Here is a 21956-nt window from a genome sequence, read left to right as displayed (position 1 = left end):
AAGTCTAACAGGAAAGAGGGAAAGGGTGAAAGAGAGAGAATCGCTGATTCTTTAAGACTCGACTCCTCGGAGAAGCCTTCCCTACCCCAAACTGAACTGGTCCCCTCTTCTCAGTGCCACCGTCTTACCTCCGATGAAAAGACTTCTTGTGCGTCTCCCACCACCATACCTTGGGTTCTTCTATGGGAAGGTCCCTAGCACCTACCCCTGAGCTTCGCTCAAAGGTGATACTGAAACTTTTAAGTGAGTGAATGGATAAATTTCGCTATACAATCGTTCATTCACCCATTCGTTCTATCATTCGTTGACCAAAACTCTATCGAGCCCACATTAAGTACAAAGTTCTAGAACTTAAAGCGCTCTAACATAAAAAATAACTCAAACCTGTAATACTGGTAGATAAACACTCTTTCCTGGTCCGCGTCCCCCGCCCCTACTCCAAACCCAGACAGTCCTTTCCTTTCCCTCAGTGAAAACCCAGCTTTCCCTCACAGAAGTCTACGCCCCTCTAACTCAAACCACCTGGCACCCCATCAGTCCTCCCCAGGACCCTTAGCTAACAATCCTAAATCTTAACACCCCCACCCCTCTGGCTTCTCTCTCTGTCCCCCACCTCCACCCTTGAGGTTGCTGCAAATCTTCTACCCCATGACTGCCTCCGAGTCCCCGAGTCCCGGGTACCTCAGATTTCCCTCTCCGCGCACCAGCTCCCCAGTTGGCTCCTTCCCTCTAAGGATCTCGTCTCTCCTAGGACCCCTACTCCCGATACCTCCCCTCCCTTCCCTTCAGTTTCAGGTTGAGTCTTTCTTCTCCTCAACTCTCAACTCTTCTCACCTCATCCAGCTCCCGTTCCCCGGCAGCACCGGCTCCAACCTCCACCTCCACCACTGCCGCCATCTTCACGGCTCTCCCCCTCCCCGCAGGCCCCGCGCGAGCCAGCTGCTTCCGCCGCTCAACTGCCTTTTAGCCAATCGGCTGTACAAGCTTCGGCAGAGGGGGCGGGGCACCAAGACAGGCGGAGACCCGAAGGCAACTAAGAGACCGTCTGCCTGCTACCCACTTAAAGGTTAAGGAGGGGTGGGTTCCGTGTACTTGTAAGCTTCGGCGGCGGAGGAGGGATCTTGGGAAATGAGAAATTAGCCTTGTATTATTTTCATACAAATATGTCACCAATTTTCCCCTGTGTAGAACCAAAGAGAAGGGCACCTAAGCTGTCTACTTTGCGACGCTCCCTCAATGAGCAACTCGAGGGAAGCGTGGAGACTACGGACTACATTTCCCAGAATGCATAGAAACTGACCCGGAAGTTTAAAGTCCGCTCTCTCAGGGAGATTTGCAATGCGTGAACTATACATAAACCACCCGAATGTATTTTTCTGTCTATAGCACGTGTCTTCTTACCTTGGTGGGAGTCATTTTCCGGAAACAGCGGCTTCTTGAGGCCCCAGAACCTGTTCCTGGGCTTCGGGAGGCGGAAGAGTGGTGCTTCGGGTCAGAAGGCGGAGGTTAGAGAGCCAAATTGGCGGGAGAATTTTTTTTTTTTTTGGTCCAAGATCTAAGGCAGCGGTGGCACTTCGAGGTCCATTATCCCGGGTGAGGGTCATTCGGGTTTTCGATGGGGAGGAGAATGGACAAAAGGGAGGAAGGGTGGCCATAAAGGAAGTGGACAGAATAGCGCATTCCGAGAAGCGGTGAAAGTAGCGGCTTAGACTCAGGAATCTGAGAGCTGAAGAGTCTTGCGGGACTTAAACCGCCCCCAAACTGCTTCTTAGGCTCTCACGCCTCCGGATCCACTTCACACATCTTCGTATTCTTTACTGTGCCCACACACTGCGTCCGCAGCTTCTACCCTTACTCCCGTCCTGCACATCTTACTCACTATGCTGCACCCCAGCTTACAGTTTTCCTATCTCATTTCCAGCACCCTGTTTTTTTTGTACATTGTACATCTGAACCCTACACCTCGCAACCCTGTGGTCCCTGCTTACACTTCACCCTGCCCCCCGGAGGTCCCGGCTGAATCCACAGCATAGATAGGGCTAGGATGTCTTGTGGGCTCATTTTATTAGATTGACCGTCAACTTCATTTGGGACCATCTACATTTATTTAAAATGGGAATTATATTTATTATGTGAAACTGGGTACAAAGAATATTATAAACACCGTATACTCACCACCCCCAATTGACGATTGACATCATAATCTATTTGCATACTCATTTTTTAAGAAAGATAATATGAAACAGAAATGGAATTTATCTGTGTCCTTTAGTATCAGATTCATTACCCTTTCATTCTCCCTAGAAGCAAGTCCTATAATTAGCTGTGTATTCTCCCAGTCTGTTGGAAAAAAAAAAAAAAACAGTGTGTATTCAGTGGGCAGTACAAGTACTGTTTCATTTCATTTTGTAAAGAAACTAAATGCTATTTTTCTATATATAGTTATTTTTTTATAACTTATTCTTTCACTCTATTTTGGGGGGAGGCAGTCTATCCATGTTTGCATATATTTACATCTAATTTATTCCTTTTAACTGTTACATAGTATTCCATATGATACAGAACATTTCATTCATCCATTCCTCAACTAGTGGACATTAGAGTTTTATGCTTTTTACTATTAGAAACATTACATGTATCTTTTTATGCACAGGAGCTAGAGCTGCACTGTTTAAGTAAACCAGGACACGTGGCTATTCTTGAAATGTAGCTAGTCAGAATTAAGATGTGCTGGAAGTGTTTATGAGAGAGCCCATTTCCCCATATTATTGCTACTCCTTCATATTGTAGACTTTTCTATTTTTTCCAGTCTTAGAGGAACAGGTATTTGCACTTTCCTTATTATCAGTGAGGCTGAGCACTTTTTTATATGGGGTATTGGTCATTCAGATTTTATCTTATGTGAACTGTGTGCTTATATTGTCTCCCCAGTTTTATATTGGACTGCTTGCCCTTTTCTTGCTGATTTGTAGTATTTAAAATTTAAAAACAATAGCAGTTTGTGGCCCATTATTGGTTGATGAGTTTGTTGTGTTTGCCAGAAACTTCTGCGCAATTCTGATTGAATTATATTGACCTAAGAGGTACTCTTTTCAATGGCTATTTATTTATGCCTACTGTGTCCCAGCATCTCTCTGAAGTGTGGGAGATGATGAGCATGACAAATATCCATATCCTCAAAGAGCTCACTGCTCAGTGTGGGTACACACAGGATAAATAAGCTGGTGCCAAAAAACAAGAACAACAGCATACGCAAGGGCAGTGAAGTCAGAAAGCACTTAATCCTGTGAGAACAAGCAATTTGATAGATAGTGATCTTCATAAAAAATACTGTATATGTCTTATTCACCACTGTGTAACCTAGTCCAATGTCTGGTACCTGCTAGACACCCCCCTCCTCAAAATATTAGCTAAATAAAATATCTAAGATTGACAGCTTCAGGGTCCCCAAGCCTGGAGTGTAGTGTTGAGACTGGTTCAGTCAGATGTGTATGTTAGTTATGAGAGATGGTGGAGTTTTTCCATCTAATCACAGGTGTATACTAGGAGTTTCTCCAAAACAGAGACCCTATCTATGTTATTTATTTTTCTGTCTCCAGTATCTAGCAGAGAGTAAGAAAAATTGTTGAATGTTCAGTGAGTTCCTAGAATGAGAGTAATCAGCTTTAGTTAATCTAAAGGCCTGGGAGGTGACTCGGGACTCACCCTGACCTCTTCTTTCTTTGAAGCCTTGGTACCATCTTGAATGTAACCTGTGACCTTTAGAATGGTATTCATTAGACTTTGGTTACTGCTGTCACAGCAGCTACCTCACTCAGAGCATTCCATGACGGCTGACCATTTGGAGCCTAATTTTTATGGTCATTCATTCAGCGGACACTGGTTAATCTGAAACTATGTTTCTCCCTCTTAATGAGGATACAGAAATAAATCAAACATGAAGCCTGTCTTCCAGGAGCTTACAGTTGGTCAAGGGACAAAAGACATATGCAGATCATTGTAATATAGACTTGAGAGGAGGGAGCTATCACTTTGAGTGCTGAGCAGAGTGGAGGTGACATTTGGCCATCAAATATGCATTAGATTTGTCAGCTAAAGAAGGAAAGAGCATTCCAAGCAGAGACAATGGCATGAACAAAGTCTCAGAGGTGGGAAGAGGTTTTTTGGTGGGAAGGACACAAGACCATTATGACATGAATATATCGAGGTCATGGACTCATTTCAGGGACCAAGTGAGTGAAGAAACGTGAGTGAAAGGGCAGGTAAATATTTGAAGAGAGATCCCATCTAAAGACATTCCGACAACTTTAAAACAACTCTCTCTGCCCAAGGAATTGTTGAAGCTAGGTGATGCACTAGAGTTCATTATACTAATATATGTGTGTGTATGTGTGTTCGCATATATTTAAAATTTTCCATAAAAAGTTTAGCAAAAGACAAAATACAAATTCCCACATGAACTTTTAAGATTAAATAAATAAAGTAATTACGGTAAAACATCCTCTGCTGAAAGGAATAGTAGGAGATAAACCAGGAAATGGACAGATCTATGTTGTAGATGCTTTGAGGGGTCAAACTGAATTAAAATTTATTTAGTCCTACCATATAGCAAGGGATTTTCGTATGTCAGCAAGCCCTTGAAGATCTCTAGTAGAGAAGTAACTTAATCTAAGAGGATTCGTTTTATGGGAAGGAAAAAAAACAAGAATCTTGTATCCCTTATTTAGTTGAATGTTTGTTGCACCTCTTTACTATGTGCTAGGTAGAATCTAGGGTTGTAACGATGGATAATTTAAGGCATAGTTCATGCCTTGAGGGTTCACCTTCATATAAATCCAGCATCTACATGTTTATATATATATATATATATAAATATATATATATAGTATAATAATTCTATTTATAATATATATATGTTGGTACTTGCTGCTCTATTGCATTCCAGTTGTTTTACTTTTGTTGGAATTTCATCAGCGACTCTAGATCTGCTCCCACCACCCCACCAACCCCATCATGGTCATCAGAAATAGTGACTGATGTACTGATGTAAATAACTCCTGTTACCAGAAAAACATTCAAGGCTTGTTTACTTTCCTTTTGTTCTCTTCTTCAGTAGTAACATGATGATTCCTTCTCTTCTGGAAGCGGATGGGACCAAAATATAGGCACCAAAGTGGTGACAGAAGAAATCTCAGGAGAAAGCATTTTGCCTTGTGCTTGGGACAGCTGCTGGGCCCACCATGGCTCCAGTGAGAATTAGCCACGTGGTGTCATTCTCCTCTCAGGTATGTTAATTAGCAGGCATGGTTTTTTCTTGGTGACTGAAAAGAGTGAAAGAAAAAAAGGAGACAGCTCCACTTTCAGAAAACTCCCAATTCAAAAGAAGAGCCATTGTCCCTTCTTTAGGAGTTCAGAGTCAAAGGCAGGAAATGCAGCTCTTGCCTTCAGGTTGCTCTCAGAGCAATGCAGGATACCTGAAAGCGGGTCTCAAAGGTAAAGAAGGAAGCAACCTCAGGATTCCACCCTTCTCTGGAGGCAGCTGGCAAAGCTATAGGCGCAGAGTCTCTACCAGGGTCCCCAGAAGGGCAATTTAGGCACACTGTCATTGAGATCAGGCTAGGGCACTCAAGGTCATCCCTGACCTGTAAGGATAACACCGCTGCCATCAAAGGGGATCTCAGCATCCCTCCTGTGAATCCACTTCCAGGAAAACGCAGTTATCCCAGTTAGTGCTAGATGCTGGGCCCTGTCCTCCGCTGTCATCTCTCTATCCATTTCCTGCTCCTCTCCACACTTCCCTTTCTGTTACTCTAGTCCTTCTCAAGGGGTGCCATTGGTGTTTTGTGTAGAAGTCTTCGTCTTTATAGCGATATCCTATGCCTTGTAAGATGTTTAGTATCCATGGCCTCCAGACCCTAGTGACAACAATGCTTCCTAGTCACTATGACAGTCAAAAATATCCCCACGTTTCAGAAAGCCCCTTAGAGAATCTTTAAGAACTACTGTGTCAACTCCAAAGTGAAATAAAATAAAAATTACCGTTATCTTTCTTACCTACATGGTCAGCCTAAATGGTTTTCTTCATGGACTCAGCCTTATGAAATGCTAGAGGACATTAGCTCTCTTCTAATATTGTGAATTTCAAGCTGTACTCCTAGAAACCCCCTTCTAGAAGTTGAAGGGAAGCGCCAGAAGTATGTCTCCGGGCTCCTCAACCAGTGCTTTAACCATAGCTCTACTTTTATTTTTGAAAAATTTTTAAATTATTTGATAATGATAAGTAATATTGATAATTAGTATCAAAATATTTTTGAAAATATTTATTATTGAAAAAATAAATAATCTTTAGTGTAAAATTTCAGTTAAAAGGAAGGGTTTTATTGCTAAAACAAAAAAATAAGATTGAAAACCATGAATCTAGTCTCCCCCTCCTTAACTTAGAAAGAAATTTAGACCCAGGGAGAAAAAGTAGTTTGCTCAAGGCCTTTCCACCAAAAAACACCTGACTTGGGTCAGAACTGAGAATTTTTATCTCAGTTTTAATATTGTTGTCTTTGAACAAATTACTTTATCTCTAACCATCAGTTGTAAACTTAGAGTAAAAATCTTTGTGTTTTTTATCTCATAGGATTACTTTGAAGATACATGTCTGTGAAAGCACCTTATAAATGATATGAAACAGTCATCCCTCCATATGGATGGGTTCCACATCCCCAGATTCAGCCAACCACAGGTCAAAAATATGCAGGGGAAAAAATATTCCAGAAAGTTCCAGAAAGCAAAACATGAATTTGCCACATATTGGCAACTATTTACATAGTGTTCATATTGTATTTATAACTATTTACATAGCATTTACATTGTATTAGGTATTATAAGTAATCTAGAGATGAGTAAAGTACACGGAAAGATACACATACATATCCATTTTATATAAGAGACTTGAGCATCCACCGATTTTTATATACAGGGGAGTTCTGGAACCAATCCCCTGTGGATGCCTAGGAAAGACTGTAGTATTATGTGGTGGTTAAGAATTCTGAATTCAGACACCTAGAAGTTCCAACTTTGGTTGGTTATTTGGTCTTGTGGACTTGGGTAAGTTTCTGAACTTAAGCATCTGTTTGTTCATCTTTTAACTAAGAAGCAATGATAGTAACCACCTAAAGTTGTTATGAGGACGATTAAATTAAGTAATGGAAACCAAAGAAGAGATAAGCCATATCTGTAAATCCCTTGGTACATGAAAGATGGACTCCTGTCTAAAGTCTTTTCCATTAGGATCCTGGAAAGGTTTAAGAGTATAGAGATCCCTCATTCATGGACATCCTTTTTTCCCTTGATGAGGTTCCTCATTTTCTCCTCCTCTCTCTGACTTAGGATCCCAAATATCCAGTGGAGAATTTGCTGAACCCAGACAGTCAGAGGGGACCTTGGCTCAGCTGTCCTCAGGACAAGAGCGGGCAGCTGAAAGTGGAGCTGCAGCTGGAGAGGGCAGTGCCCATTGGCTACATTGATGTGGGTGAGTGAGTTCTCCAAGGCCTGGGAACCTCCGTGGGGAGCACAGGAATACCATTCCCTCCCAGGGCTGCAGCAGTGTGTTTGAATGCAATCTCGCTGAACAGCCTTCCTGGCGCAAGCCCTACCTGGCGTGAAGGGGATATGTGGCCCTTGCCCCTGGGGAAGGCATTTGATATTGCTGAACCCTGTGAATGCCATTCCCTTAGTTACACAGCATACCTGCCTTGCTTTGATCTGAGTGGTCTCGGTGAAGCCTTAGGACATTAACAAACTTAAGTGCCAACAGATAGAACTTGTATATGCCTCTAAATATTAGTGGTATATAGCGGTGGTCCAGTGGTGAAGGCTGTACTTCCACTGCAAGGAGCTTTGATCCCTGGTCGGGGAACTAAGATCCTATAAGCCACACAGCACGGCCAGGAAAAAGGTAAAATTTAATTTAAAATTTTAAAAAATGTATATATATATATATAGGGGGACTTCCCTGACGGTCCAGTAGTTAAGACTCTGCGCTTTGTACTTCCACTGCAGGAGGTGTGGGTTTGATCCCTGGTAGGGGAACTAAAATCCCATGTGCTGTGCAGTGCCGTCAGAAGATTAAAAACGGAAAACTGAAAATGCAATTAAAAATAAATATCAGTGGCAGGAGGATGCTTGGGGATAAAGTGTGCAGGTTCATGCAGGAAGGCTCCACAGGAGTTTTGGGTTAAGGAGGCTGGCCTTAGAATTCTCTAGAAATAGAGAATTGACAAAGACTGTCTGTCTCAGCTCTGTCAGGACAGAGAGACGTCAGGCTCCCTAGCAAGGATTTCAGAGAGAGACAGAGTTTAGCACTGCCCACCAGAGCCAGAGGACAGGGAAACTGTGAGTCTCTTGGGTCAGGAAAAGTTTCTGGCTGGGAGGAACACGGTGAGCCTTCATTTAGCGGCTGAGGTCCCATCCCACTTCAGTTACTGGCTCACTGTGTTGCTCGACCTCTCTGGGCCTCCCCTGAGCTCTAGAATGGAGGAATGTCCTCTGCCCACCGATCCCCTTGTGGGCAGTCAGGGGAGCCCGTCATCCCACCTTCACTTTCTCGCAACCTTCTGTCCCCAGGTAACTGTGGTTGTGCTTTCCTGCAAATTGACGTGGGTCGTTCCTCCTGGTCCCTGGACAGACCTTTCGTCACCCTGCTCCCTGCAACCATGCTGATGTCCCTGGCTGATTCAAAGCAGGGAAAAAACCGCTCAGGGGTCCGCATGTTTAAAGATGGTAAGGAGAGGGAGTTCCCTGGTGGTCTGGTGGTTAAGACTCTGTGCTCCCAACGCAGGAAACCTAGGTTTGATTCCCTAGTCAGGGAACTAGATCCATGTTGTAAATAAAAGATTCCGTGAGCCAAATAAATATTAAAAAAAAAAGATGGTGAGGAGGGCAAAAGCAGCAATGAGAGACTGAGAGAGATGCTGGACTCTAGAGGGCTGTGCCAGCTGGAAGGTGTGTATTGTGGACGGAGCCTAAGCAGGGGCTCACTTACAACTGTCGGGGGAATAGGGTAATGAGTGAACCACTGTGTGGTGTGTTTGTGTGTGAGTTCTCTGTGATGACAATACCTGATAGAGGTACTGATACCTCTATCATACCTGATACCTGATAGAGATACTTACGAGCTATGATTTATATTTACACATAACATGTGATTCAGTGAAGCCAGATATAGAACCCACACCTGTGATTAGAGTGTTTGTATAAATGTGTATAGGGCTTCCCCGGTGGCTCAGTGGTAAAGAATCTGCCTGCCAAGCAGGAGATGTGGGTTGGATCCCTGGCTTGGGAAGATGCCCCTGGAGGAGGAAATGGCAACCCACTCTAGTATTCTTCTTGCCTTGGAAACCCCATGGACAGAGGAGCCTGGCAGGCTATAGTCCATGGGGTCACCAAAGAGTTGGACACGACTTAGTGACTAAACGACAACAACAAATACACGTGTGTGAGTGTAGGAAAAATATTCCTGTAAGTGCAGGAAGGCTGTGTGATGGTTGTGGTTTCCCGAGTCCTCTTCGCTGCACATCTCTGTGTTCACTGGGCACTGCACAAGAAATGCGTGTCTGATTCCTCGCCTCCAGGGACGTGCAGTCTAGGAAGGACTCATTCGTCTGTGTCTGAATTGGAGGCATTTGTAATGTTGTGAAGGAGAAGTGACCTGGGATACGAGGTGGGATACGAGATGAGGTATACTTAGATCTGGGAATGGAAGATGAGAAGGGTCGGGAGTACTGGCCTGTGAGCCAGTGAGCAAGCATGTAGAGCAGGTAGTGCCTTGAGGGAGATTGAGGTCTCATGGTCCAGGAAGGGTGGATGTAGCTCAGCTGATCCACTGGGCAAGTGGTCACCCCAGACTCCAACCCTCCGGATACCCCCTGTTAAAACGAGACAGCGGTAAGGTCTGTGGAGAGGTATGGACCGAGGATATAGTCATGCTGGGAACAGCGTGGCACCAGGACAGAGGAGCGATGGTGGGAAGGCAAGGCGCTGGGTCTGAGAGGGCCCTGAATGGCCTGCGTGGTGCTGCCTGATCCTGAGTGCCCGAGCCTGGGAGAGGAAAGGCCTCCATTCTCCCTTAGGGTGGAATTCACTCTGTAGTCCCAGTCCTTTCTTTCCTCTCCGCAGTACTGACCTTCTCTCCCTTTCTCCCAACCACTCATCCATTTCATTTCTCCCTCATTTCCTTCTTGTTTTCTCCTTGAGCTGACTTCCTGGCCCCAGCCTCAAGTGAGTCATGGGATCGACTTCGCCTGAGCTGCTCCCAACCCTTCACACGTCATCAGCCCTTTGGCCTGGCCTTCCTGCGGGTGTGTTCCTCTCTGGACTCCTTAGACGACCCTGTGGAGGGTCCCTCAGTCCCTGTGAGCTCAGGGCTGAGCCAGGTATGTACCATGGGGGACTTAGCAGGTCCCAGCCTTTTCTGTTTCTAGTTAGGAAGCTGGTGCTTGATTTAGGGATGGATACACACACACACACACATTCAAATATGAATATAAGTTCTTCCGTGATGGTCCAGTGGTTAAGAATCTGCCTTCCAGTGCAGAGCATGCAGGTTTGATCCCTCATGGAGAACTAAGACCCCACATGCTACAGAGCAGCTAACCTTGTGCACTGCAGTGAAGACCCAGCACAACCAACAAGAAAAGAAATTAATTAATTTAAAAAAAAACAGGGCATCCCACTGGCTCACTGGTAAAGAATCCACCTGCCAGTGCAGGAGACACAGGTCTGATCCCTGGTCTGGGAAGATTTCCACATGCCACAGGGCAACTAAGGCCATGCACAACAACTGCTGAGCCTCTAGAGCCTGGAAGCTGCAACGACCTACTGAGTCTACATATCATGACTACTGAAGCCCACACACCCTAAAGCCCATGCTCCGCAGCAAGGGAAGCCACTGCAACGAGAAGCCCACACACTGCAACTCAAGAGTAGCCCCTGCTCTCTGCAGCTAGAGAAACCCTCATAGCAATGAAGGCCCAGCACAGCCAAATAAATAATAAATAAGTAATTATTTAAGAAACCAAATACTAACATAAATAGGCTTGTGGCCCTTTCTCACAAATAGGCATGAACACCTTTCCTTCAGTCTCACACACACAGGAGCCAAGCGAGTGAGCCTTCGGTACAGTGTGCACAAAGCTGTGGACCATTTGTTCTATTGTTATTCAGTCGCTGAGTCATGTCTGACTCCTTGCGACCCCAGGGACCACAACACACCAGGCTTCCCTGTCCTTCACTATCTCCTGGAGCTTGCTCACACTCATGTCCATTCCGTTGGTGATGCCATCCGACCATCTTATTCTCTGTCGTTCCCTTCTCCCTCCTGCCCTCAATCTTTCCCAGCATCAGGATCTTTTCCAGTGAGTCGGCTCTTACCATCAGGTGGCCAAAGTATTGGAGCTTCAGCATCAGTCCTCCAATGAATATTCAGTGTCGATCTCCTTTAGAATGGACTTGTTGGATCTCCTTGCAGTCCAAGGGATTCTCAAGAGTCTTCTCCAACACCGCAATTCAAAAGCATCAATTCTTTGGTGCTCAGCCTTCTTAATGGTCCAACTCTCACATCCATACATGACTACTGGGAAAAGTTTTCTAGTTATTTTTTTCTTCTATGGCTGATCTGACTCCTCCTGGTTTCTTACCACTTATGTCTCCATTTATCTTTCCAAGTCAATACCCTCCACCATAATTGACTCACAAATATGAAGATGTAATCACACAAGGCTAGAGCCAAAGAGTTCTAGAGATTAAAAAAATACTTAGAGATCATCAAGCCACAACCCCATCATTTTATATCTCAGATAGGGAAATGTATATATTTTAATTCACAGAGCAGAGTAGGGACCGGAAGGAAGCCAGGTCTCCTGCCATTACATCACAGTGCTTCCTGTGCACACAGTACATTTTTTAGAAGCTTCATTTGGTAAAGCCAAAAGAATTTTGATTCCCAGGAGTGAAACTCACAGGTGTTGCTCCTGTTGAGGTTACTGGAAAAAAAAAAACAAACAAGAGACCACACTTTGGGAAGAGAAGATGGAGTTGGAGCGGATAGAGTGGGAGAGGGGCTTTTGTCACACAGCCTTGGGAGAGGCCCAGAATGCAAGGTAAAGCCTGAGATTTACTCTTACCCTGTGGGAAGGGCTGAAAATGCAAAAAGATCAATGGAAGCAGTTCTCTGTGCTCTGCCAGGTGCCAGGATTGTCCCTGTGGGTTCCGGAACTCTGTGGCCTGGCTGTTCAATAAAGTGGGAGCTCTGGGAGATTAGGGACCTGTTTGTCTTGTTCCACCAGGCATTCCTGGCAGCTAGGATGGTGCCTAGAGCAAAGTAGACTTTATAGTATAAATGTTGATTATATAAATAACCTTTCAGAGGGGAGTGGTAGGTAGGGTCACCATAAAATTTATCATCCAATCTGAGATACTTCAAGAGCCAAAAAGAACGCTATTAGTAATTATACTTAAGACAACAGACATAAAGCAGGGTGTCCCGGGAAAACTAGGACATCTGGTGTCCTTAATGATAGGCTAAATGAATGCTTCCTAGAGTCTTTTCCATTCTGGTCAGATATCTAAATTACTCTGCACCTTTAGGGCCATGGTGGGATCAAGCAGGAGGCAGTCAGCAACTCGGAGTCATGTCAGACATTGAACAGCAAGAGCAGAATGACGCACGTTCCAGGCCCTTTCTGATACCCCAGGGAGAGGAGTCCGGAAATATTTCCATAAGAGAGGGCTCATGCTGCTGCTGCTAAGTCGCTTCAGTCGTGTCCAACTCTGCTCAACCCCATAGACAGCAGCCCACCAGGCTCCCCCATCCCTGGGATTCTCCAGGCAAGAACACTGGAGTGGGTTGCCATTTCCTTCTCCAAAGAATGAAAGTGAAAAGTAAAAGTGAAGTTGCTCAGTCGTGTCTGACTCTTCTCGACCCCATGGACTGCAGCCTACCAGGCTCCTCCGTCCATGGGATTTTCCAGGCGAGAGTACTGGAGTGGGGTGCCATTGCCTTCTCCGAAGAGAGGGCTCATACATGGAAACAAATGGATGGCACTCCGTTTTATAATTTAAGATGTCTCAAATGCCATAGACTTTTTTCTAATATGTCATTCTAATGGTATATTATTGTGAAAGCACTATATAAAGGCTTATTACTCTGTGAGGTAAGGTCTTGCATGATCTTTGATTTTCCAGTTAGGAAACAGAAGCACAGAGAAATGTAGTAGGTGTTCCAGGTCACTGCCAAACAAGTCCTGGACTGGATTGGAACCCAGGCCACTAGACTCCACTTAGCCTGTGCTTCGAAGCTCGGTTTGTGATAACATGCATGCGTGCTTAGTCACTGCAGTCCTGTCCAACTCTTTGCAACTCTATAGACTATAGCCTGCCAGGCTCCTCTGTCCATGGGATTCTTCAGGCAAGAATACTGGAGGGGGTTGCTGTGCCCTCCTCCAGGGGATCTTCCCGACCCAGGGATCGAACCCACGTCTCTTTATGTCTCCTGCATTGGCCCGGTGGGTGCTTTACCACTAGTGCCACCTGAAAAGCCTTCAATTCCTGATACTTAGTCTCATTTATATAGTTAAAATTAGAAACCCATCTCTACATACCCATCTAGTAACCCTTTCTATTAGTATTCATTCTGAAATGTATGAGACAAGATAAAAAAGAAAAGAAAAAAAACCTGGAATATTTTAAAAATAATGTTAAGTCCAAGATGAGATTGTAATGGTATATTAGAAAATTGTGAATGTGAATAAAAATGCTACTTCTCAAACTTGTAGAATGAGGTCAAAGTCATATTTTACAAGAAAGACATATATATGTATAATTCCCTACAAGAAAGAAAGACATTTTACCTTTAAAAGAATTTGTGAGGGAATTCCCCACAAATGGTTAGAACGTGGAGCTTTCACTGCCAAGGGTCCATTTCAGTCCCTGGTTGGAGAACTAAGATTCCACATGCTATGCAGTGAGGCCAAAAATAATAATAAATAAAAGAATCTATGATAGAAGAAGGAGAGCTTAAAATTAAAGGAATTTTTTTTTCATTTAAGGGAAAAAAGGAAATTTGGAAAAAGATAAAAAGGAAAAAGCCACAGATGAATTGACACAGATAAATTGAATTTTGATAAATTAAGAATCTGTAGCATACCACATGAATAAAATCGATGTAGAAATTACCCATACTTGATTATTGCTTATAGACATTTCTGAATTTAGAAGCCAAAAGGTTTATACGATGCCTGTTGATAGTTCCAGTGTCTGATGCTAGAAAGAGACATGGGATATCTATATGCACATCTTTTCATAGATAGCTAGAAGTGGTGGCTAAAACTGGTAGGTTTTTAGTTGCAAGTGAGCAAAATTGTTCACAAAATAAATCCTACTGGAATTTAAACATTTAAAAGAGAAAAATGACTGAAATATCCCCAAATAGTTCAAAATAGAACTATTTTTAAATATAAAGAAATACCTATGTATGTATAATTTGTTTCTCTCACATGGGTATATAAAGATGAGTGATTTTTGTACCTACATGAATCAATTTTATATGTGTTCGATTTATGTATGTACAAATTTTAAAAAATATGTGTTGTTGTTCAGTCACTAAGTTGTGGTCTTAGTGACTCTTTGCGACCCCATGAACTGTAGCATGCCAGGCTTCGCTGTCCTTTATCAGCTCCTGGAGTTTGCTCAAACTCATGTCCACTGAGTTGTATATTTATGTATATGCATGTGTGCGTGCTCAGTTGCTTCAGTCATGTTGTGCTCTTTGAGGTCCTGTGGACTGTAGCCCTCCAGGCTCCTCTGTCCGTGGAGTACGTATATGCTGTACTGTGCTTAGTCGCTCAGTCATATCCAGCTCTTTGCGACTCCATGGACTGTAGCCCACCAGGCTCCTCTGTCCATGGCAATTCTCCACGCAAGAATACTAGAGTGGGTTGCCTGTCCTCCTCCAGGGGATCTTTCCAACCCAGGGATCGAACCTAGGTCTCCCATATTGCAGGCAGATTCTTTACCAGCTGAGCTACCAGGGAAGCCCATGTATGTATACACATGTATACAAATTAGCATATAATATGAGTCCCATAGACCTGGTTTTCCCAATAGCTTGTGTTCTTTTATCTTGGAGTCTTTCAGAATCATAACAAAATCCTTAATACTAGGGATCTAACTATACAAAATCACCAAATCTCACATCTTAGAGCTGGGAAAAGTGTGTACACAGACAAGCCAAAGTGCCGTGTACAAGTTATAGCAAATACACTCCCTCACGGAAACCCTGAGTTTGGTAGTGTCCCTGGCATTATGTGACAGTGCCCCCTGGTGGTGAATATATGTACTTCATATTTCTCCATTTTCTTCTCAGGGCTCTTCTGATGCTCAGGAGTCTGGTCCCAGCCCCTGGCTGGCTAATCCTTCCATCCGGAGGACATTCTTCCCGGATCCCCAAACGTACGTAACTGCCAGAGTGAGGTCTCTTGGCCACTTCTCAGTTCTTTCTCCTGGAGGAGACTGCCAGGTCACTCACAGACACACAGGACCTGTCTGGGTTCTCTCAGTTACTTCCACACTCTAGGCCTCACCCAATATATATACCAAACCTGGCTTTCTTGGTTAGATGCTGCTGACCTGGGTGAGCAAAATGCAATCTCTGTTCTGAATGAAACCAAGTGCTCCCTGTTTCCCCACAGGACCACCAAGGAAATCTCAGAGCTCAGGAATTTCCTAAAGCAACTGCAGCCGGGGACTCTGGGGCGTTCAGCCTGCATGGTGCTTTCAGCTGCCCACAGGGCACCTCCAGCCCGTGTGGCAAACCCTAAAACCAACCATGCAGAACCAGGTCCCGCTCATCAGGACAGCACAGGTGAGGCCCCGTGACCTACCTTCAGCTCCTTACTTCCCAGCACCCTCCTTCCTCCCTAAATGCATCGTTGCTACACAAGGATGGCTCACAAACAGGACGTCAAATGGGAGAAAAGATGATGGTCAATGTCCTGTTCCCAGAAGAAAAATCAAATAGTGTATATAATTGAAAGAGCTCTGGCCCAGGAACTGAAAGTCCTTATCACTTTGGGCTTCAAATCTTTTCCCTTCAAAGTGAAGGAATTAAACCAAATAGTATTTAGGCCTCTTGCAGTTTTGATGTTCTGTGAGTAAGCAAAGGAGGACAATTAAGTCGAGGTGGCGGTATATGGAGCGTATTAGAGACACAAAGTAGGGGAGTAATGTGGTTTCATCACAGAGACAGAAAGGATTAAACATTTTGGAGTTCCTACTTTGCATCAGATACTTCTAGGCACTTTTACTAGCTAATGTTCACCACAAGCTCATTTTACAAAATAATCTGAGGCTACATATTCTAAGTCACACAGCTAATAAGTGGCAGAGCCAGAATTTGGACCCCAGAGTTCTTGTCCTTCTCACTATTCTGAACAGCCAGAGAGCAGAAACAAGTAGCATTCTCACTGTAAACCCTTGATTCCACTCATTGCTTCATTGGGAAAATTTTTTTTTAAGGAATGGTTTGTCATTTCAAAGAACTGAATGAATTAGTGAAATCATGAGTATATTATTTCATTGCAGAAATAGGCTACTTTTTTTTTTGATAGGTAAGAAGTGGATTTATTTAGAGAGAAACACACTCCACAGACAGAATGTGGGCCATCGCAGAGAGTAAGTCCAGCAGCAGAAATAGGGTACACTGGTTATCGATTGTATAATGCTGCTGCTGCTGCTGCTAAGTCGCTTCAGTCATGTTTGACTCTGTGCAACCCCATAGACTGCAGCCCACCAGGCTTCCCTATCCCTGGGATTCTCCAGGCAAGAACACTGCAGTGGCTTCCCATTTCCTTCTCCAATGCATGAAAGTGAAAAGTGAAAGTGAATACTCCAAAATGCAGTGGCTGAATACAATATTTACTGTCTCACTGTTTCTCACGGTTAGGAATCCAGGTATGACTTAACTGAGTCTCAGGCTCTGGTCTGTCACAGGCTGCTGTCGTTTCAAGGCTCAGCTGGAAAGGCTCTGCTCCCTCACCCCTCCACATAGTTGTGGTAGGATTCAGCTCCTCGAGAGTTGTTCGATTGAGGCTCCCCTCAGTTCTGCCATGAGAGCCTCTCCATAGAGCATTTCACACTGTGGCAGCTTGCTCCATCAGAGTGAGCCACCTAGAGGGCAGGAGACACAGTGCTAGCAAGAAAGGAGTGTCTGGTAACCTCATCACAGAAGTGCCATCCCATCACTTTTGCCATATTTTTTTTTTTTTAAAGAAACATCTGCACTAGACGCTTTTTGTTCTTTGGCTTCACTGAGTCTTCGTTGCAGCACGTGGGATCTTTGATCCCCCCGCAAACTGGAGCAGGCTTTTTAGTTGCAGCCTGTGAACTCCCAGTTGCAGCATGTGGGATCTAGTTCGTTGACCAGGGATCAAACCCAGGCCCCCTGCACTGGGAGTGTGGAGTCTTAGCCACTAGACCACCAGGGAATTCCTGCTGCTGCTGCTGCTGCTAAGTCGCTTCAGTGGTGTCCGACTCTGTGCAACCTCAGAGACGGCAGCCCACCAGGCTCCCCCATCCCTGGGATTCTCCAGGCAAGAACACTGGAGTGGGTTGCCATTGCCTTCTCCAATGCATGAAAGTGAAAAGTGAAAGTGAAGTCGCTCAGTCGTGTCCAACTCCTAGTGACCCCATGGACTGCAGCCCACCAGGCTCCTCCGTCCATGGGATTTTCCAGGCAAGAGTACTGGAGTGGGTTGCCATTGCCTTCTCCACAGTAATTCCTAACCATATTCTATTCATTAGAAGCAAATTCCTAAGTCCTTCCCACACTTAAGGAGAGGCATGTATATCAGGAAGCAGGAACCAGTGGGAGTCATTCTAGAAGCTGCCTACCACATAAGGAAGGATGTATGTTATCATTTTAAAATAGAATGGTGAAGGAACTCATCTTTGGGGGGCACCCTACAGACTGGGTGTTAGAGCTATGAAAACACTTAAAATATAGTAAATGCTGGACTTCCCTGGTGGTCCACTGGTTACGAATCCACCTGTCAATGCAGGGACACCGGTTTGATCCCTGGTCAGGGAAGATTCCACGTGCAGCAAGGCAACTAAGCCCATGCATCACAACTACTGAGCCTGCATGCCTGGAGTTGTGCTCTGCAACAAGAGAAGTGACGGCTATGAGAAGCCCTCACATCACAGTGACAAGTAGACCTCACTCACCACAACTAGGAAAGGAGCACACGAGGCAACAAAGACCCAGCACAGCCGAAAATAAAAATAAATAAAAACTTTAAAATATTATATATAGTAAATGCTGTATGTGGTGCTCCGTAAGTTCTGAATAACTAAACAAATCGTTGTTGCTAGCTTTTGTTACTGTTCATTTGACAGATGTTAGTTGCACATCTCTGTGTGCAAGGCTCTGGGCTAGGTGCCAGGAACACCACAATAAATAAAATAGCAGTGCTTCTACCCTGATGGAGAGATACGCATCCATGTCACACAAGGAAATCTAAAACTTAAAAGTGTGATAAGCACTTCAAAGGCAAAGCATAATAGGATGACCAGATTTAGACGAGAGAATCCTGCCTCACAGCAATTAGCGTTTCATCTAAGACTTGAAAAGTAAGAAGGAATTGACCAGGGAAGGGGGATAGAATATTCTCAAAATAAGGAATTTTGTATGTGAAGGGCCTTTTATTAATGAGATAGATTTAATGAGTGTTTCTAACACAGAGCCCAGAACAGAGGAGCAGAACACAGAGAAGGACGTGGGCAGGGCGAAGAGGAGGAAAGTGGGAGCCCGCAGGTAAGTGGGTCAACCTGAAAGCCCCAAATCACCTCCCCAAACCTACTGTCCTTCTGCACCTGTCCACCCCCCACTCATGTTTCAGTTATGCTAGAGAGCACCCTGGTGTCTGGTCTTGCTCTCATGGTCTGGACTTGCAAGGTAGCAAGAGAAAAGATGTCCTTGTCTGCATGGTGTCAGGCGTGGAGCTAGACAAGGAGGTGGCCCTGGAAGCGAACCAGAAATGAAAACAAGTGCACTATATCTCATGGGCTTTAAGATTGAAGTTGTTTTCTGCTTCAAAGGACACCGTCAAGAAAATTAAAAGACAGCCCTCAGAAAAAGGGGGGAAATATTTGCTTATCGTGTATTCAGTAAGGGGTTTTTATCTAGAAATATAAAGGAACCCTTTAGTTCAGTTAAGTTCAGTGGTTCAGTTGTGTCTGACTCTTTGTGACCCCATGGACTGCCAGGCTTCCCTGTCCATCACCAACTCCCGGAGCTTGCTCAACCTTGTATCCATTGAGTCGGTGATGCCATCCAACCGTCTCATCCTCTGTTGTCCCCTTCTCTTCCTGCCTTCAGTCTTTCCCAGCATTAGGGTCTTTTCCAGTGAGTCAGTTCTTCACATCAGGTGACCAGAGTACTGGAGCTTCAGCTTCAGCATCAACCCTTCCAGTGAATATTCAGGGGTGATTTCCTTTAGGATTGACTGGTTTGATCTCCTTGCAGTCCAAGGGATTCTCAAAAGAGTCTTCTCCAACACCACAGTTCAAAAGTTGTAAGGAATCCATACAATTCAATAATATAACCTCATTTTTTAAATGGACAAAAAATATGTCAGAGTGTGTGGGAACAGAGGAATACGGAGTGACTACGAATGGGCTCAGGGTTTCTTTTGGGGGGTGATAAAAGTATTCTGGAGTAAGCTGTAATGGTTACATGACCTCGTGACTATCCTAAAACCACTGAATAATATTTCTAAAAGAGTGAATTTTATGAGGTGTGTATTATGTCTGTAAAAAAATAATAATAATAAACCTGAAGGCAGTGATAGAAGCTCTGTTCTCAGATATTGAAAGATTAAATGACTTCCCTCAAGTCTGATATGTCAAGTGAGCAAACCAGGACCCCAGCCCAGGGCTTCTGGCTCCACAGCAGCGCGTCTGCACCCTTTCACCCTGGTTTGAGGCTCCTTCAGTCCCAAGGACCTCTTGCTAACAGCTGGTCTTTAACCATTCTTTCTCACAGGCCTGTATCCAACTCAAACTCTCGGCCAAACCAGCGGGGGCTAGCAAAGGCAGGCCAGAGAGAACACCTGCGGCCCCTGGCCCGAAGCAGCAGAGTCCAGGAGAGTGGGTGGTGCCCCATTTGTGCAGGTGAGCTACTTGGGCACAGGGGTGGTTGGGGGGGTGGTACTAGGTGTCCCTTGAGGGAGGAATAGGAGATCTGGGAGCGCTGCCAGGAACCAGGTGAACCAGGGCCCCTGGCCTCTGTCATCTGCAGTTACATACAAGGCTGTATTGAGCACCTCCTCACGTTGTGTTCACCAAGCTGAGGAAGGGACCTCAGCTCTGTCCTTGGGAGAAACGTGAAACAAAGCAAACTATAACACTATCAACGAGGACCTAGAATTTCGTTCAAAACTTCTTCTCCATGACCAAATTCTGCTTCCCCTTAAGGCTCTGTTCAGGTGGTTCTTATTTGCCAGGTCTTCTCTGACCTCAGACATTCTCTCCCACTGAGCTCCTGCTGCATTCTCTGATTCTCCTGGGCGTAGCACTTCTCACCCTGTGGTTTGTGACAGGTATTTGTGGTCACAAGTTATCCTTACCCCTAGACGCCATAGTCCATGAGGACAGGCCTGGGCTTACATCCCTCAGCACCTCACAGTGTCAGGCACATAGGACTTACTCAAAAAATGTTTGGTGGACTTGTGCCTGGGTGTCATCAGGTGTCAAATATTCAACCCTAGTAAAATTTTCTTGTGAAAACAGCTGCATTTTGCCAGCAGAGGTTCCCTTCAGGCTGCGTGGGGTGACCTCCCGCCCGGGAGTGGGCCCAGGGTTCTTACCTCCTTCTTTCCTCTCCCCCTCAGGCTCCTTCAGCGTTGACCTGCTTCCCCAGCACGCTGCTACTTGTGGAGGGGCCTCCCCGCCTCCCCTAGCCTCTCCCGCCTCGTCACCATCTTCGTCTCCGCACGTACTGTGGGTTTCTTCTCCGGAGAGCTCGTCACCCATTTCCTGGGTCCAGTGTCCTATCTGCGAGTTGCTGTTCTCGGCAGGAGAAATAGAAGAACATGCCAGCACGTGCGGGGAGGTCCTTCAGGCCTGAGCCATGAAGTCCTGCGGCCTTGGCCCCCCTCTGCCCTCTGTGACAGAAACGGACGAGGGGCTCTCTTGACAGCTGGGAGGGGCTGACGAGGCCAGGCCGCCCCCTGTCCTCCCCGCACTCATTCCCTTAGGACTCTCTGCCTGAGGGCACCTCTGGGCCCAGCCTGCTCCCCACTCCCAGTTGTCAAGGCTTCTGTCACCATGGCATCCTACTCTCCCAAGGACAGCTCCATGTGTCTCTTCTTTGGGACTTCTGGGATAGAGTTGGTGAGTTCTCAAGGGCTTCAGGACACAATCCAGAACATCTTCCCCTCAGTGAGTGGTGTGTATCCTTGTGCCCATTTTCTTGAGAGGAAAATTGAGGTCCAGTGAAAAGAAAAGCACTCCCCCACAGATAAGATCCTGTGGTGTCCTGGGAAAAGTGAGAGTGATTTTTGAGTATGAGCATGACCTTCAGCGCCCCATGAACTGTACTCTCAGTATCCTTTGGGACTTTCCTCCCTAGGATGATCAGGTAACAGTGTTGCTGTGTGTCTTTAAGCAAATTATTTATCTTGGGTCCAGAGTTAACCCTCAGTAATAGAAAAAAAAAAAAATCCCATCCTCCTGTTTTACGGGAATCAGACAGACTAAACACTAAGGAGTGGCTGGCTGTGGAACCCTGGGCGAATCCCAGGCCACATCAGCACATTGGGGCAGCTGGACCAGAAGGTCACTAAGGTCCCTTCCACCTGTGGTTTTCTAAAATACATTCCTACCTTTTTTGAGCATCTGTGTCCTCTCTC

The 21956-nt window shown here is 45.1% G+C and overlaps 2 protein-coding genes and 1 non-coding gene across 9 annotated transcripts in view; 2 read left to right on the top strand and 1 right to left on the bottom strand.

The window, feature by feature from the left end:
- RNF121 (ring finger protein 121) overlaps window positions 1-914 on the bottom strand; it is an 84080-nt gene extending 83166 nt beyond the window's left edge. For 2 of the 4 annotated variants that reach the window (XM_005216204.4, XM_059874943.1), the window contains exon 1: window positions 835-903. Coding sequence is in view for 2 of the 4 variants with exons in the window: in XM_059874943.1 (XP_059730926.1) it covers window positions 835-897 (63 nt within the window). In the remaining 2 variants the exon portion in view is untranslated. 4 annotated transcript variants of the gene reach the window in all.
- XNDC1 (XRCC1 N-terminal domain containing 1) lies at window positions 895-21939 on the top strand. Of its 4 annotated transcripts, XM_059874542.1 has the most exons (11): window positions 895-1066; window positions 1387-1593; window positions 5114-5285; window positions 7381-7522; window positions 8617-8772; window positions 10246-10424; window positions 15413-15498; window positions 15738-15910; window positions 18787-18859; window positions 20090-20217; window positions 20937-21938. In XM_059874542.1, the coding sequence occupies exons 3-11, from the start codon at window positions 5241-5243 to the stop codon at window positions 21170-21172; spliced, it is 1218 nt and encodes a 405-aa protein (XP_059730525.1). In that variant the 5' UTR covers window positions 895-1066; window positions 1387-1593; window positions 5114-5240; the 3' UTR covers window positions 21173-21938. The 4 variants fall into 4 exon arrangements, with proteins under 4 accessions (XP_059730525.1, XP_059730527.1, XP_059730524.1 ...); XM_059874544.1 differs by lacking the exon at window positions 1387-1593; XM_059874541.1 differs by lacking the exon at window positions 895-1066 and having other exon boundaries at window positions 1105-1505.
- MIR2317 (microRNA mir-2317) lies at window positions 9090-9161 on the top strand. The gene has a single exon (NR_031100.1). It is a non-coding gene; the product is annotated as a microRNA mir-2317 (primary transcript).
- Window positions 21940-21956: the final 17 nt, after the last annotated feature.

This window comes from Bos taurus, chromosome 15 (assembly GCF_002263795.3).
Source record: "Bos taurus isolate L1 Dominette 01449 registration number 42190680 breed Hereford chromosome 15, ARS-UCD2.0, whole genome shotgun sequence".
Lineage (NCBI taxonomy): Eukaryota > Metazoa > Chordata > Mammalia > Artiodactyla > Bovidae > Bos > Bos taurus.
This window is presented reverse-complemented; position numbering and strand designations above follow the sequence as displayed.